Source organism: Pongo abelii, chromosome 15, assembly GCF_028885655.2.
Source record: "Pongo abelii isolate AG06213 chromosome 15, NHGRI_mPonAbe1-v2.0_pri, whole genome shotgun sequence".
Lineage (NCBI taxonomy): Eukaryota > Metazoa > Chordata > Mammalia > Primates > Hominidae > Pongo > Pongo abelii.
The window spans coordinates 34,901,491-34,918,089 of record NC_072000.2 but is presented as its reverse complement, the minus strand read 5'-3'; the positions used below and the strand labels follow the sequence as shown (position 1 = coordinate 34,918,089).

General features: G+C 40.5%; 1 protein-coding gene and 1 pseudogene across 22 annotated transcripts in view; one reads left to right on the top strand and one right to left on the bottom strand.

Moving 5' to 3' along the window:
- The window catches only part of HEATR5A (HEAT repeat containing 5A), a 141,898-nt gene extending 130,943 nt beyond the window's left edge, over positions 1 to 10,955 (top strand). For 19 of the 22 annotated variants that reach the window (XM_063715832.1, XM_024231711.3, XM_024231706.3 and 16 more), the window contains 3 exons: positions 2,071 to 2,225; positions 4,020 to 4,233; positions 4,512 to 6,350. In XM_063715832.1, coding sequence (XP_063571902.1) covers positions 2,071 to 2,225; positions 4,020 to 4,233; positions 4,512 to 4,819 — 677 coding nt within the window. In that variant the 3' untranslated portion in view covers positions 4,820 to 6,350. Of the gene's footprint in view, positions 1 to 2,070; positions 2,226 to 4,019; positions 4,234 to 4,511; positions 6,351 to 9,520 lie in introns of those variants that run through there. The other 3 variants (XM_063715829.1, XM_063715819.1, XM_063715825.1) reach the window with 1 other exon arrangement.
- On the bottom strand, positions 9,795 to 10,456 carry LOC100447251 (asparagine--tRNA ligase, cytoplasmic-like; annotated as a pseudogene).
- Positions 10,956 to 16,599: the final 5,644 nt, after the last annotated feature.

Genomic DNA, 16,599 nt, shown 5'->3' with positions numbered 1-16,599 from the left:
GCTAGAGGGTTCATTTCCAAGATGACTCATTCATCTGGCTAGCTAAGCGAATTGTGCATCTATCCTAGGTAAAAGAGAGTAGGAATAAAGATATTTTAGAAGAAATGGTAAAAGGAACCCAGGAGAACTTTATCTTGCTGAGAATAAAGACATTTTTACTAAACAAATTAGCTGACTCTGTTGCAGTTTCAAGTTGCTATAGGTAGTTAAAAATAACTTTGCTGTAAGGGAAGCAGTATAGCATTATAGTTAACAGTACACTCTCTGTAATCAAACTTTTTGCCTTACTAATGGTGTGACTTGGACAAATGACTGAATTTCTGTTTCTCGTCCATAAAATGAGAGATATAAGAGTACCTACCTCATGATGCTGTTATGTTGATTAAATATTTAATCTATATAAAGTGCTTATAACAGTGCTACATGTTAACTTTAAATATTAACTGTGTACTTATTTTACCTTAAAATCACTCAGATGTCTTTTATAAAATAAATCCTATTCATCCATAAAATTTTGCTTTCACTGATACTGTGCCTCTTGAGTATAGTCAACTCAGGTATTATCTCCTCAAGGCTTTCTCTGATCACCCAGTATAGACTGTCCTGAGCTACTTTGAATGTTGTTTGTTTGTTTGTTTGTTTGTTTGTTTAAAGAGACAGGGACTTGCTGTGTTGCCCAGGCTGGAGTGCAGTGTCTATTCACAGGCACGATCATTGTGCACTGCAGCCTTGAACTCCTGGACTCAACCAGTCCTCCCACCTCAGTGTCTCAAGTAGCTGGGACTGTAGACACACACCACTGCTCCTGGTGTGATGTTTGTTTTGTTTTGTTTTGTTTTTATTGAGACGGAGTCTCCCTGTGCAGCCCAGGCTGGAGTGCAGTGGCGTAATCTTGGCTCACTGCAACCTCCGCCTCCCGATGTCAAGTGATTCTCCTGCGTCAGCTTCCCAAGTAGCTGGGATTACAGTCATGCGCCACCACATCTGGACAATTTTTGTATTTTTAGTAGAGACCGGGCTTCACCATGTTGGCCAGGCTAGTCTTGAACCCCTGACCTCAAGTGATCCGCCTGCCTCAGCCTCCCAAAGTGCTGGGATTACAGGCCACCGCACCCAGCCAGCTTTTTAATATATTTTTATATGCTTAGACCTTATCACTAGTTGAAAGTCTTTGCTTCTCAGTTTATAGTGTATCTTCTCTATAAGATGTATTCTCTGTGCCTAAAAGAGGGCTGGCACACAGTGTTTCTTAAGTACTTGTTAAATGAATGTGACCGAAACTACTACATATGTATGTCATTTCTTCATACGTATCAACCCATTCTTAAACAATTTAAATATTTGAATTTGCTACACCTTTCCTTTTTGAATAACAGTGATTTTTTTTCCATAGCAGTTTCATTAAAATTATTTAATGAGAGTATGACTGGAAAATAAAGGTAGATTACTTCTAATAGAAAATTCCTTCAAATGATTGTGGCCTACACAGCTGTTTTCAGGTTTTTCTCTACTCTTGAGAAATCGTATTTGTAAAGTGCTAAGGTATTTTCACTTGATACATGTATTATAAAAATACTTTAACAAAGAGAAAATAATTGTGCAAGCATTTCTGTGTTGCTTCACAGTAAAAATAATTAACATGATAAGTAGCATATACTGAGCGTCATGTGTAGCATACTATTCTAAATGCTTCACATGGATTAACTCATTTAATCTTCACAACCATATCAATATGAGTACTGTTGTTATTCCCATTTTACGGATGAGAAAACTGAAGATGGGGTTAGATGTCCAAAGTCACACAACTAATAAATATATATTCCTAGTAAATGTATGTATTTATTTACTGATGTCTTAACCTTTAAAGATTATAATTACTTTGGTAGTTCTTAGCTCTAGAATCACTTATAATGCACATCTTAAAATGTACATTTGCCAGGGTTCTTAGTCAGCGTTCATTGTCTGTATCTGTTGTGTACACCAAACTGTTACTACCAAACTGAAGACAGCTTCACACAGGTATATAAAGCGGTAAATATGATCTGTTTCTAATAGAGCATTTCTCTTTAGTTGATGAAACACACCAAGAACTTGATGAAGTCAGTCTACTTACTGCTATCACAGTGTTTATTTTGTCTACCAGTCCAGAAGTAACTACCATCCCATGCCTTCAGAAGCGCTGTATTGATAAATTTAAAGCTACTCTTGAGATAAAAGATCCTGTGGTAAGTGTCTTTTAGCAGAAAGATATATGTAATAGGACAATGGCTAGGCTTTTACAAAATTTTCTGTGTGATTTTGTTGGCTCCAATAGGAAGTATTTGACTACAATTTTTTTATTTCTAGATTTAAGATTAATTTCTATTTCAGGAGTGACAAAGCCAAATAACAGTAGTCTTGTTCTTCAGCCCTAAGGGTAGAGCATAGTGGCAGAAGAGGAAATGTTAAGAAACTGAATTTGAAATGGAGGAATCTTAAGATTGATGTAGCACTGGAACTTTATAAGGGACTTTTATAAGATACTTTGTAGCATATTATAGTGGATTTTATTAAAAAAAAAAAAAAGAAAAGAAAAGAAAGGGAGGCCAGGCACTGTGGCTCATGCCTGTAATTCCATCCAGCACTTTGGGAGGACGCGGTGGGCAGATTGCTTGAGGCCAGAAGTCCGAGAGCAGCCTTGCAGCATGGTGAGAATGCATCTCTACAAAAAATACAAAAATTAGCCTGGTGTGGGGGAGCAGGCCTGTAGTCCCAGCTGCTCTGGGGGACTGAGGCAGGAGGATCACTCGAGCCTGGGACCTTGAGGCTGCAATGAGCCACGATCATGCCATTGCACTGCAGCCTGGATGACAGAGCCAGACGCTGTCTCAAAAAAAAGACTCCAGCACATACCTTCAGTAATGTGAATGTGAAATAACAGGACCCATTCCAAAAGCAATACACACAAATTTATCCCATTCCTTTATGTCCCCTTCATTTGCTTGAGTAATGTCCTGTTTTTTATGTGCCTCTAGGTGAATTCATAGCCAATGATCACACATATATCTACTCCTGAAGATACAGGAACCAGATTTTCTCTCAGAAAAAATAATTATTAAAATACCATTATAGTTAACTCAATAAGTTTATTTATATCTTTGATGTATAGTCATTTCCTTTTATCGTCTGTCCTGTTGCCTGCTGCCTGCAGCAGCTTTGTATAGCAGTCTCCAAGTCGGGACTCTGATGCCTGATGACACATTAGTATGGTCCAGACTTTCCTTGAAACACTCAGACCATGACATTTGAACATCAAATACATCATTTTTCTCTATAACATTTTCTGAAATCAACAAAATATCTTTCAAGGTTGTATGTGTTTTGTTTTGGGTGTTTTTTTGTTTTGTTTTGTTTTGTTTTGCTCTCTACCCATAAAAATGTTAAAGGAGGAGGCTGGGCGCGGTGGCTCATGTCTGTAATCCCAGCACTTCTGGAGGCCAAGGCGGGTGGATCACTTGAGGTCAGGAGTTCGAGACCAGCCTGACCAACGAGGTGAAACCCCGTCTCTACTAAAAATACAAAAAATTAGCTGGGTGTGGAGGTGCATGCCTGTAGTCCCAGCAACTTGGGAGGTTGAAACAGGAAAATCGCTTGAACGCAGGAGGCAGAGGTTGCAGTGTGCTGAGATCGCACTACTACACTCCAGCCTGGGCACTCAAAAAAATAGTTATTGGTGGTGTTTTTGTTTTTTACATTATAGAGAAAGACATGAGGGGGAAAATGGGAATTAGAGAAAAGAAGAAAAGTTAACCACTCAGTTTTGCTTCCCTGTTTACCTATATGCCTCTTTCCTATTCCAAACTGTCACAACCACTGTTAGCATAGACGTTTGATTACCTGTTGGTCCTTGGACTTTCAAAATTAAAGACAAATTAGAAATAAATTTAAATACCTTCACTACTTTAAAAAGCAAAGAGTCCTCAGGGACTTTTTAAAAATTTATTTATAGTATTTGCTATTCTTTTCTCTTACCTTATTAGGTACAAATCAAGACCTACCAGCTCCTACATTCCATCTTTCAGTATCCAAATCCAGCTGTTTCCTACCCATACATTTACTCTTTAGCATCCTGTATCATGGAAGAACTACAGGAAATAGACAAGAGAAAACCTGAAAACACTGCTGAGCTTCAGATCTTCCAAGAAGGCATAAAGGTCTTAGAAACACTGGTTACTGTTGCCGAAGAACACCATCGTAAGTGTCAGCACTAAATTCATACTCAGTCTCTACAAAAATCAGAATGTTACTGTTATTTAAATTGCAAAACATTCAGTCACATTGTATCTGTATTTCACATTCATTGAAAGGTGTTATGTTAATCCCAAGTATTGATATTATTTAGTATTAATTTAGAAGAGATTGGACGAATTGTTTTCTTTAGTGGGGAAAAATGTATACAGATCAAGTGCATTTGCAGCCTTATGTTAGGAACATTTATGTCCCTGAACTTATATTATTTGTTTACTTTCTAGGCTCTCAGCTGGTGGCCTGTCTTTTGCCCATCCTCATTTCCTTCCTTTTGGATGAAAATTCTCTGGGATCAGCAACTTCCATAATGAGAAATTTACATGACTTTGCTCTACAAAATCTCATGCAGATTGGACCTCAGTATTCATCTGTTTTTAAGAGTTTAGTGGCTTCTTCTCCAGCCCTAAAAGCCCGCCTTGAGGCCGCTATAAAGGGCAATCAGGAAAGTGTCAAAGTCAAGATACCAACATCTAAATATACTAAGAGTCCTGGAAAAAACTCAAGCATCCAGTTAAAGACCAGTTTCCTCTGATGTTATTTTTTTTGGAAGAGTAAGCACCTTAATATAATACTTGATCATTTCCTTTGGTGACAAAAGGGACATTTTAGACACAAGTGCCCTTAGAGGTCTAGTTGATTGTTTTACCTTAAATAGCTGTGACTCTTCAAAGTAACAGCATACTTAACATTTTTTTGTGTATGCCTGGGGTTTGTGTTTTGTTTTGTTTTGTTTTGTTTTGTTTTTCTATTTAAAAAGACAATGGAGCTAACTTACCAGGAATTTTAAGAAAGTGCTAAAGAACTAAACTTACTAAACAGTCCACTGCTTTAAAAATGAAATGAATTTCTTCTAACAGTCCATACACATGCAGTATACTTAATACTGTGACAGATATAAATATGACTCTAGTGTAAATTATCTGCACTAATATTGTATCCCAATTGCTGATTTAAAATTCCGCTTTGGCCAGGCACGGTGGCTCACCCCTGTAATTCCAGCACTTTGGAAGGCCAAGGCGGGCAGATCACAAGGTCAGGAGTTTGAGACCAGCCTGACCAACATGGTGAAACCCTGTCTCTACTAAAAATACAAAAATTAGCCAGGTGTGGTGGCACACACCTGTAATCCCAGCTACTCAGGAGGCTGAGGCAGGAAAATCACTTGAACCTGGCAGGCAGAGGTTGCAGTGAGCCAAGATTGTGCCACTGCACTCCAGCCTGGGCGACAGAATGAGACTCCATCTTAAAAAAACAACAAAAAAAATTCTGCCTTATTCAGTAATTGTATTAAACTTTCTCTGATTTCTCCAAGAAGATGAAATGATTGGAGAGCTATTTAGGAAACCTGGTCTAGGATTATCCAGTATACAATAGTACAAATTACTTATAGCCTTACAGTGTGACATAAGATTTGGTGTCTATATCATGGTTTTTCCACCATCTTTTGGTTTAGTTTATATTGGGTTCAGAAAATGGAAGTTTTACTCATTTTAAATAGAATAAGGCATCTCCACTATTTTTCAAATGGATTTTTCTGTTTACCTCTGTTCTTACCAATTTTGTTCGTTTTCATTTGTGGCAAACATTTGTATCAATGAGTTTTAACATAGGTTCATATCTACATTGTATTTAGATCAACTATGGGTTTATATAAATGCCAAATTTAGTACAACAAATTTAGGTCATCAGGTGAATACAAGTATTTTTTTTAACATGAAACATATTTTATTATAGAAAAAAGATTAATGATAAAGTCATATTGGTTGAAAAATATTTTTTAACTGTGTTCATGATTGTTGATTCTCCTTCTACTTCAGTGTTATACTGTGTGAATCAAGCACTATGTCAAAACAGCATTTCCCTGTTAAAAATTACAAACCGAAGTGATAGAGGCATGTCAGAATTGAGAAGACATTTTGAAGCAAGAGCAATGTGATGTACCTATTTTATTATGTTTGTATATAAATACTATTGTAAATTGTTCAGAGTGAAAACATTTAACAAACTCTAACACTACAATCATTTTTTCTAAATTACATAAATAAAGCTAATTTTCGTTATCATTCTTGTATTTTTAAATTATTTTACCAACAAAAGATGGCAGGTTGGTTTCTCTCACATGGATTCCAGAAAATCAGCCTTTTTTCTCAGAAGAGCCCTTTCTTTGGAGCATTATTTGTGATGGTTTAGATTCTCTGTCTCTTCCTAAGTGTCTCTAGGCATTGAGTGTATATTTCTCATTGTTCCCTTTACCTAAAATGTCCTTTTCTCTCCTGTCTTCTGTCTGGTGATTGCCCACTCCTTTTAGGCCTGGCTTAAATATCACCTTTCCTTGGTAACTCTCTTTAACACTTCTTAACTTCCTCTTACACCAATTTAACTGCTTCCCCATCTGTGTTTCCATAGTGCTTAATACATTCTTGTATGCATAAAAAATCACATTGCACTTTGTGGTTTGTTTGTTTGTTTGTTTAAGCCAAGGTCTTGTTCTGTTGCCCAGGCTGGAATGCAATGGTGTGAACACAGCTCAGTGCAGCCTTGACCTACTATGCTCAAGTGATCCTCTTGCCTCAGCCCCCCAAGTAGCAGGAACTACAGATGTGTGCCTCCAAGGCTAATTTAAAAACTTTTTGTAGATATGAGGTCTCACTCATATGTTGTCCAGTCTGGTCTCAAACTCCTGAGCTCAAGCTGTCCTCCCACCTTGGCCTCCCAAAGTGCTAGGATTACAGGTGTGAGCCACCACACCCTGCCTACATTGCGTTTTAATATTATCTTGTTTCCCTCCTAGACTGTACTGCTTCAGAGGGAGAAATTATGTCTTCTATAACTTGGCTCACTTAATAGCTATTGAATTGCACTGGTACAGGATGGATGAGGACTCATAACTTCTTTGCCAAGGCAAATGCTGAACTAGGTTGTTCTCAGGATGTAACTAATTAATTTGATTAGGGGTTTTAAAAAAGTCTTTTGTCTGTTTTAGCTGTTTCATTTAGTTTGCTCTTACACATTAAGATTTCTACTCAGTAGCCTAGTATCCTGAATTATTTGGATTAAAGGTGCTTATATGAACGTCAGTAATTAGGAAAAAAAACTCTTATGTCCAGTGTAATGGAATTAGGAAATTTGAGCTATTCTTAAATGTATCTCCTTAAATCGCCTTATTTAATACAACCCTGAACTATTAAATGTATCTTTACTGATAATGAAATTAAGGCTTAACAGCTGGGGTTTGAACTCATCTTTCTGATCCCAAGCATTCATGCTGGAGACAGGAAAACTGGCAATCCCGATTCCATCAAGGTATAGCTTTTCTCCTCTTTCAGCACTCCGGGCTCCCTCAGGAGCCTTCCTCACTCTTTGTTGAAGATATTTTCAATTACATTTCTCCAAATTACAACTAAAAAGTCTTTTGCTAATACAATAGGGGAAAAGTTTTTTTTAAATTATTTTCTACAGCAGTTTTTTTTTTTTTTTGAGACAGAGTTTTGCTCTTGTTGCCCAGGCTGGAGTGCAATGGCATGATCTCAGCCCACCGCAACCTCTGCCTGCCGGGTTCAAGTGATTCTCCTGCCTCAGCCTTCCCAAGTAGCTGGGATTATAGGCATGCACCACCACATCTGGCTAATTTTGTATTTTTAGTGGAGATGGGGTTTGTCCATGTTGGTCAGGCTGGTTTCAAACTCCTGAACTCAGGTGATCCGCCCCTCGGCCTCCCAAAGTGCTGGGATTACAGGCATGAGCCACTGTACCTGGCCTGTCCTCTACAGTTTCTATGGGAATAGATTATATGCTTAGATATTAATGAGTCTAGTTGTAATAAAGCAGTTGCATATTAATTAGCTTGGTAACTTTACAAATTAAAAATGTTGATTACCAACTTGGATGAAACCATCAAAATGGTATAATATTTGTCTTGAGCTTTATTTTTTTTCAAAGAGGAGAAATAGAGACAAAGCTACTAGTTAAGTCATTCTATTTAGCCCATTGCTTAAAAGCTTATGTAAAATAACACTGGATATAACAGATTTCTGTTAATAAAATGTTGAGTCTAAATTTTATATAAAACAAACTTCACCATCAAGGGAACATTACGGCCCTTGAAAAGATATAAGTAACTACTATAAAAGAGGTATGACGGTGAGGTTTGGGCTTAAAATTTATTTATTTAAAAAAAAAGTTGGCGGGGCATGGTTGCTCATGCCTATAATCCCAGCACTTTGGGAGGCCGAGGCGGGCGGATCACGAGGTCAGGGGATCAAGACCATCCTGGCTAACACGGTGAAACCCCATCTTTACTAAAAATACAAAAAATTAGCCGGGCATGGTGGCGGGTGCCTGTGATTCCAGCTACTTGGGAGGCTGAGGCAGGAGAATTGCTTGAACCTGGGAGGCGGAGGTTGCATTGAGCCAAGATTGCACCATTGCACTCCAGCCTGGGTGACAGAGCAAGACTCTGTCTCAAAAAAAAAAAAAAGAAGAAGTTATGAGTATAGCGCTAAGGGAGCCCAGAGAAGAAAACTGGAGCTTCCAAGATCAACTTTATGAAAAGTATCATATGATACAGGCCTAGAGAATAGCACTTGATGGAATAGATACATAACTCAAGAGTACTTTTTTTAACCAATATTTAAAACTGTTATATATATATGATATATAATCCCAAAATTATGGCCCATTATTAGATAAAATGCTGAAATGTATTCATAACTACAGAATTATGTACCACATATTTCCCCAAAACTTTGTTTTGTTTTTTGTTTGTTTTCTGAGATGGAGTCTTGATCCATCGCCCAGGCTGGAATGCAGTGGCGTGATCTCAGCTCACTTCAACCTCCACCTCTCAGGTTCAAGCAATTCTCCTGCCTCAGCCTCCCAAATGGCTAGCATTACAGGCGTGCCCCACCATGCCTGGCTAATTTTTGTAATTTTTTTTTTTAATAGAGATGGTGTTTCACTGTGTTGGCCAGGCTGGTCTCAAACTCCTGACCTTAAGTGATCTGCTGGCCACAGCCTGCCAAAGTGCTAAGATTACAGGGCTGAGCCACCACACCCAGCCTGGGCTACTTTTTATGGTATTAGGAATAAAAAAGAGAAAATGGAAACAGTTTTACCCCAGTGGAACAAGAAAGGGAAGATTCTGGCTTTTTGTATTTGGAGGTTTTCTGTTTTTATTTTTAAAGAGGCAGCCTGTTTCTTTCATGAACCATATTCTGTTTCTTTCATGCTTCAGAAGTAATCAGTTATGGCCTGCAGCACTGGACAAATCAATGGTATCAGCATACATCTCAGATGTGATAACTTCAGAATCCAAGAGAAGAATCATCCCAAGGGCTGGACACAGTGGCTCACACTTGTAATCCCAGCAATTTGGGAGGCCAAGGCGAGAGGATCTCCTGAGCTGAGGAGTTCGAAGTTACAGTAAGCTATAATTGTGCCACTGCACTGCAGCCTGAGCTACCAAGTGAGACCCTATCTTAAAAACATACATAATTTTTTAAGAAGAATCATTCTGGGCCCAAGTCATATCCTCCATGATGACATATACCATATTTTCTCTGATCTGTATTCCAGTAATAGGGAGTAGGGTCAATCCCTTCCTTTTTATAACCTGCAGGCATTTCTTCATTATCCCAGATATGCATTGATCCTCCCACAGTCTCACCAACATTCAGCATCAACACACTGACAGATTCAGTAAGACAGGAATGCTCAGGATGTCACTGCATATAGAAGGACTTGATCACAGGAAATCAACACAGCAAGATTGGTTCATTAATGGTGTTGTCATCAGTCTCAGGAGCTTTTGGGATTTTTTTCTCCAAATTCCCAGGAAGTTCCATATCTTTTCTTTATATTGTGTTTTAGCAACACCATAGCATCTGTTTAAAAGGCCGTTTGGTGGGCTTAAAGTAAGGGTTCAGGTTATATATTCATTGCCAGTGACTTAAAGACTACCACATCACAAACCAAGCCCTCCAATCAGTTCAGGAGGTCCTCAAAGGTCAGAAAAGGGCACCCAGCTTCCACATGAGTATATTCAGCCAAGTGCCTTCAAATTCTGGATGTTCTGCCCTGTATGACTGTGCAATACAAAAAAAACATCTGGGGCTGGAATGCATGTCTCCTGGTACAACTAAGAGAACTGAATGAAAAATGTCTCTTCCATGGGCTGGGCACAGTGGCTCACTCCTGTAATCCCAGCACTTTGGGAGGCTGAGGCAGGTGGGTTGCTTGAGCCCAGGAGTTTGAGATTGGTAACAACAGGAGGCAGAGAAACTCTAGGCAGACAACAGCAGGTCCCTGATGAAGCCCCACCCTTGTGGAAAAGCCGCGGCCCAAAGTGAGAACTTCTATCCCTGTTTTCCCACTCAAATGTTGCCTTTTCTAAACCACCCATGGTCCACCCCCCATCCTGTGCCTATAAATACCCCAGACTCAGCCGGCAGAGAGGAGAAGCAGCTGGACGTAGGAGACTACAGCTGGACATTGGAGAGAAGTGGCTTAACTTCAGAGTAACAGCTTGGTGACATAACTTTGAAGAAGAATCCAGCCAAATACAGCCGGACTTCAGGGGAAGATTACCTACCCCCATCCCCTTTAATCTCCCCTTCCCACTGAGAGCCACTTCATCAGCAATAAAATCCCCCACACTTACCATCCTTCAATTTGTTTGTGTGACCTCATTTTTCCTGGATGCTGGACAAGAGCTTGGGAGCCACAAGCGCGGAAACAAAAGGGCTCACGGACCTGTTAACACCTGAGCTGTCCATGGACAGCAGAGCTAAAAGAGCACTGTAACATGCCCTCTGGGGCTTCAAGGGTTGTGGGCACCACCTCCCCAGTTGCTGCTATGGGGCCTTAAAAGCGCTCACCCCAGCTCCTGCACCTGCTCACCTGTGCACTCCCTCCCACATGAGGAGGAACGCAGCAGGTCCAAGTGAGAGGCGTTTGCCCCTGCTGACACCAAAGTGAACAGCAGGTTCCAGCACTCGTGCATTCCGGTTCCCACCTTGTTCACTCACATGCTCCCTCCCACGAGGAGTCGAGAGCTACAGGCTGAGTAAATGAGGCACCCCTGTTGCCAGTCCCGCAAAGGGGTCAGGGAAATATCCTGCTTCAAGACCAGCCTGGAAAACATGGCAAAACCCCGTCACTACTAAAAACACAAAAATGAGCCAGGCGTAGTGGCACATGTCTGTAATCCCCATTACTTGGGAGGCTGAGGCACAAGAATTGCTTGAACCTGGGAGGCTGAGATCGCGCCACGACACTACAGCCTGGGTGACAAAGCAAGACACTCTCTCTCAAAAAAAAAAAAAAAAGAAGCCTCTTCCCCCAAATAGTCAAGTTTGAAGAGTGTAACACCAGCCTGGGTAACATAGTGAGACCTGGTCTCTACTGAAAAAAGAAAATCTGCATGGTGGTGCATGCCCATAGTCCAAGCTACTTAGGAAGCTGAGGCGGGAGAATGACTTGAACCTGGGAGATGGAGGCTGCAGTGAACCGTGATTGCACCAGTGCATGCCAGCCTGGGTGACAGAGTGAGACCCTGTCTCAAAAATAAAAAACAAAAAAAGTGTAGCACCACCTTCTGCTGATATTTGCACTGTTTTTGGAGGGGTAACGTCACAGTACCCCCATAAAAGAAGTGATCTCTAAAGCACCTGGTGGCCATGGATCGTGCTTTTCAGAGTTTGAACATGTTTTCTCCGAAGATCATCAAGTGTCTGTTGATCTGGATGTCAACAACAACCAAGAGTCTTGTAACGTTAATTTTAAGAGAAGAATTACCTTTTTTGCAGCATCCTAAAGAATTCCCTTTATCTTTATTATAAGATTTTCATTACGAGGGAAAAAATTCAGCCCTCAAACTACTGAACTATTAAAAAACCCACTAAACTATGATAATGTTAATGCAAAATTGAAAATATTTGAAATAACTGTATATTCTTTAAAAAAAGTACAACACTAAAATGTTGTCATTTTGGCTGGGCATGGTGGCACTTTGGGAGGCCAAGGCAGGCCAATCACTTGAGGCCAGGAGTTCGAGACCAGCCTGGCCAACATGGTGAAACCTTGTTTCTACTAAAAAAATAAAAATTAGCCAGGTGTGGTGGCGGGCACCTGTAATCCCAGCTACTCGGGAGGCTGAGGCAGGTGAATTGCTTGAACCTGGGAAGCGGAAGTTGCAGTGAGCCAAGATCACACCACTGCACTCCAGCCTGGACAACAGAGTGAGACTCGGTCTCAAAAAAAAAAAAAAAAAAAAAAACTTGTCGTTTCTGGTGGTTTAATGATTTTCTGTATGTATCTTTCCAGAGCCCATTACTATTTATAACTATAAAGTCAAGGTAATTATATACATTGCATCTTCTCCATCAATTGAATATACTTTCCTCTTTACAAATAATTTGTTAGCTCTTTTTTTTCTTTCTTTCTTTTTTTTTTTTTTTTTTTTTTGAGACAGAGTCTCATGCTGTCATCCAGGCTAGAGTGCAGTGGTGTAATCTTGGCTCACTGCAACCTCAGCCTCCTGGGTTCAAGCTATTCTCCTGCCTCAGCCTCCCAAGTAGCTGGGTTTACAGGTGCCCGTCACTACGCCTGGCTAATTTTTGTATTTTTAGTAGAGACAGGGTTTCACCATGTTGGCCAGGCTGGTCTCGAACTGCTGACCCCAAGTGCCCACCCGCCTAGGCCTCCCAAAGTGCTGGGATCACAGGCATAAGCCACAGCACCCAGCCTAATTTGTTAACTCTTGCAAGACCTCAACTATTCAGAAGAAATTATCTCTGTTTGCTAGAAATATAGTTATCTAATGGCTGGCTGGCTGGCAGTGATCAATTAATAAATTATACCCATGTTGGCCTATCTGTTTACCAGCCTATTTAATTGATGTCTGGGCTTGTTAGCTTTGAGGAAATTTTGTATTGTGATATAGAACTGGAACATATCCAGTATAGACCACAAATACAATCCAGATTGCATAAATCAAAAAGTGTAGCTTCCTTTAATTGCTTTTCTCTTTTGTTAGGACTCCTGTGCTATCAATTGGGGCATTATAAAATTATGATTCCACAGTCTACTTGAGGAAAATTCCTATGTCCACATATCATCCTTTAAGTAGAGAGTGTATTTTAAAAAATTAACATTTTTAAAATGATTCTTACTATTCCAAGTATTCTGTATTTTCTGAGATAATAAGAAGTCATAGGCTGGGCATGGTGGCTCACGCCTGTAATCCCAATACTTTGGGAGGCCGAGGTGGGTGGATTACTTGAGGCCAAGAGTTTAAGACCAGCCTGGCCAACATGGTGAAACTCTGTCTCTACAAAAAAAATACAAAAATTAGCCAGGCGAGGTGGTGCATGACTGTAGTCCCAGCTACTCAGGAGGCTGAGGCAGGAGCATCGCTTGAACCTGGGAGGTGGAGGTTGCAGTGAGCTGAGATCGCGCCACTGGGAGACAGAGCAAAACTGTGTCAAAAAAATGAAAACATAAAAATGAGAAAAGAGGTCATTGCTGCCAATGAAAAAGTGGTGTTGACAATGTTTTTGCTTAATTGGATTAAAATTTAATCTTTTTCCTGGAAAAATACCTACAGGCCAAAAAACTTTATAAGCAGAAAAATAGACACAGACACAGAAACACACACACATATCAGAAATAGCAGACTGCCTTATAAAATATTCCAAGAAAGAACAAAACAAATGAGATTTTTAACAGCAAAGTATGCCGGTGACACAGCAAAAGCAGCTTTGCTAGTGCTATTATTGGAGGAAGTGCATGTGCAACCAGAACTGATGGTCTCAGCTGAACAATGAAGTCTATAAATCCCACTGTTTTCTCTGTTAATTGCTTCTTTCTTGGGAAAGTTTTGGGCCTTCTATTTTATATTCAAATGCTGGAGGAGTGCTCACCACTCTGAATTGCCAGGGTAACTGGGCTTCCCACATCCTTTCCCTCTCTAGTGGTGTCAGGTACTAGAAACACATCATCTAGATCTTTGTTTAAACACAAAAGCTCCTTAAAAATCGATTTTCTAAATTATGGAAATACTTTTGTTTCAGTGGTCAACAGATCAATTGTGAGTCAACATCAAATGAGAAGTGGTTCCTATTCTCCACTTTCTATTCTGCAGTCAGCTGTAGTCATCATCATTTGCTACAGTTTTCATTGCAGATGCTTTCTCTTTTCAATAATAATGTGATCATTGTGATTCTCAATGATGTATAAAAAATTTGTAGAATTTTCTACAATGAATATGTTCCCTTAGTTGATAGATTTATATTCTTAACAGTACTGGGACTTCCAGAAATCACCCTAGATCCTGTCTCTAGGCAAGCACATGCCTAAACCATTTAGAACAATTCTTTTTCTTTTAGACAGGATCTCACTCTGTTGCCCAGGCTGGAGTGCAGTGGCGTGATGATGGCTCACTGCAGACTTGACCTCCCTAGGCTCAAGTGATCCTCTCACCTCAGCCTCCTGAGTAGCTGGGACTACAGGCGTGCATCACCATGTCTAGCTAATTTTTTGTAGAGATGGGCACATATCACCCTTTAAGCAGACAATGTATTTCAAAAAAAATTTTAAAAATGATTCTTACTATTTCAAGTATTCTGTATTTTTTGAGCAAATAAGAAGTCATAGGCTGGGCATGGTGGCTCATGCCTGTAATGCCAGCACTTTGGGAGGCTGAGGCGGGTGGATTGCTTGAGACCAGGAGTTGAGACCACCCTGGCCAATGTGGCGAAACATCATCTCTACTAAAAGTACAAAAATTAGCCAGGCATGGTGGCTAATGTTCACCATGTTACCCAGGCTGGTCTCAAACTCCTGAGCTCAAGCCATCTGCAGGCCTTGGCCTCCCAAAGTGCTAGGATTACAGGTGTAAGCCACCTCGCCCAGCCCATTCTATTCTAAAAGATTGGAAGTTTTCATTGTTTTTCCTTGATAACCTGTTTAGCATATCTCATTGTGTGAATAATGGAGTAGTTATGAATTCTTTTTTTTTTTTTTGAGACGGAGTCTCACTCTGTTGCCCAGGCTGGATTGCAGTGGCATGATCTCAGCTCACTGCAACCTCCGCCTCCTGGGTTGAAGTGATACTCCTGCCTCAGCCTCCCAAGTACCTGGGATTATAGGCATGCACCACCACACCCGGCTAATTTTTGTATTTTTAGTAGAGATGGGGTTTCACCATGTGGCCAGGCTGGTCTCAAACTCCTGACCTCAGGTGATTTGCCCGCCTCGGCCTCCCAAAGTGCTGGGATTACAGGTGTGAGACGCCACGTCCAATCAAAGCAATTTCTTTTGAGGTATGATGGAGCATGTGACGACTTCAGGAATGGCTGGATTTTTTTGGGGGGGGCGGGGGACTGAGTCTTGCTTTGTTGCCCAGGCTGGAGTGTGATAGCACCATCTCGGCTCACTGCAACCTCCACCTCCTGGGTTCAAGTGACTCTCCTGCCTCAGCCTCCTGAGTAGCTGGGACTACAGGCGTGCACTACCATGCCCATCTAATTTTTGTATTTTTAGTAGAGAGGGGTTTCGCCATGTTGGCAGGCTGATCTCAAACTCCTGACATCAAGTGATTAGCCGCCTCCACCTCCCAAAGTGCTAGGATTACAGGCATGAGCCACCACGCCCGGCCCATAATCATCTTTTCTATAAGCATGTAAAAGTGTCTGTTTTAGTTTCCTAGGACTGCTGTAACAAACTACCATAAATCCGATGGCTTTATGCAATCAAAATTTTGTTTTCTCCCCAATCAAAATTTTGTTTTCTCCCCATTCTGGAGGCTAGAAGTCTGAAATCAAGGCCTAGGCTCCCTTCAAAGGCCCTAGGGAAGAATTCTTTCTTGCCTCTTCTAGCTTCTAGTGTCCCAGGTATTCCTTGGCTTCTAGCGCCATAACTCCAAGTCTCTGCCTCCATCTTCACAAGGTTTCCTCCATCTGTCTCTCTTCTATGTGTCTCTCATAAGGACAATTTTAATTGGATTTAGGGCCCACCGGAATAATTCATGATGATCTCCTCTCTAGTCCCTTAATTATTATACCTACAAAAGCCTACTTTTCCAAATTAAATCCCATTCACAGGTTCCGGAACATGGACATACCTCTTTGGGGGCCGTCATTCTACCCACTACAGTGCCCCAAATTCCTGAATTCCAGACTCAGCATTGCAGTGAATACAGCAGTAGCTCTTATTCATCAAATACATTATTTTCATTTGCTCAAGCAGATTTCAACCAAGCTACTTACCAAGAAGTCAGTTACATGCTGAGACAACTGGATAGGCACATGCAAA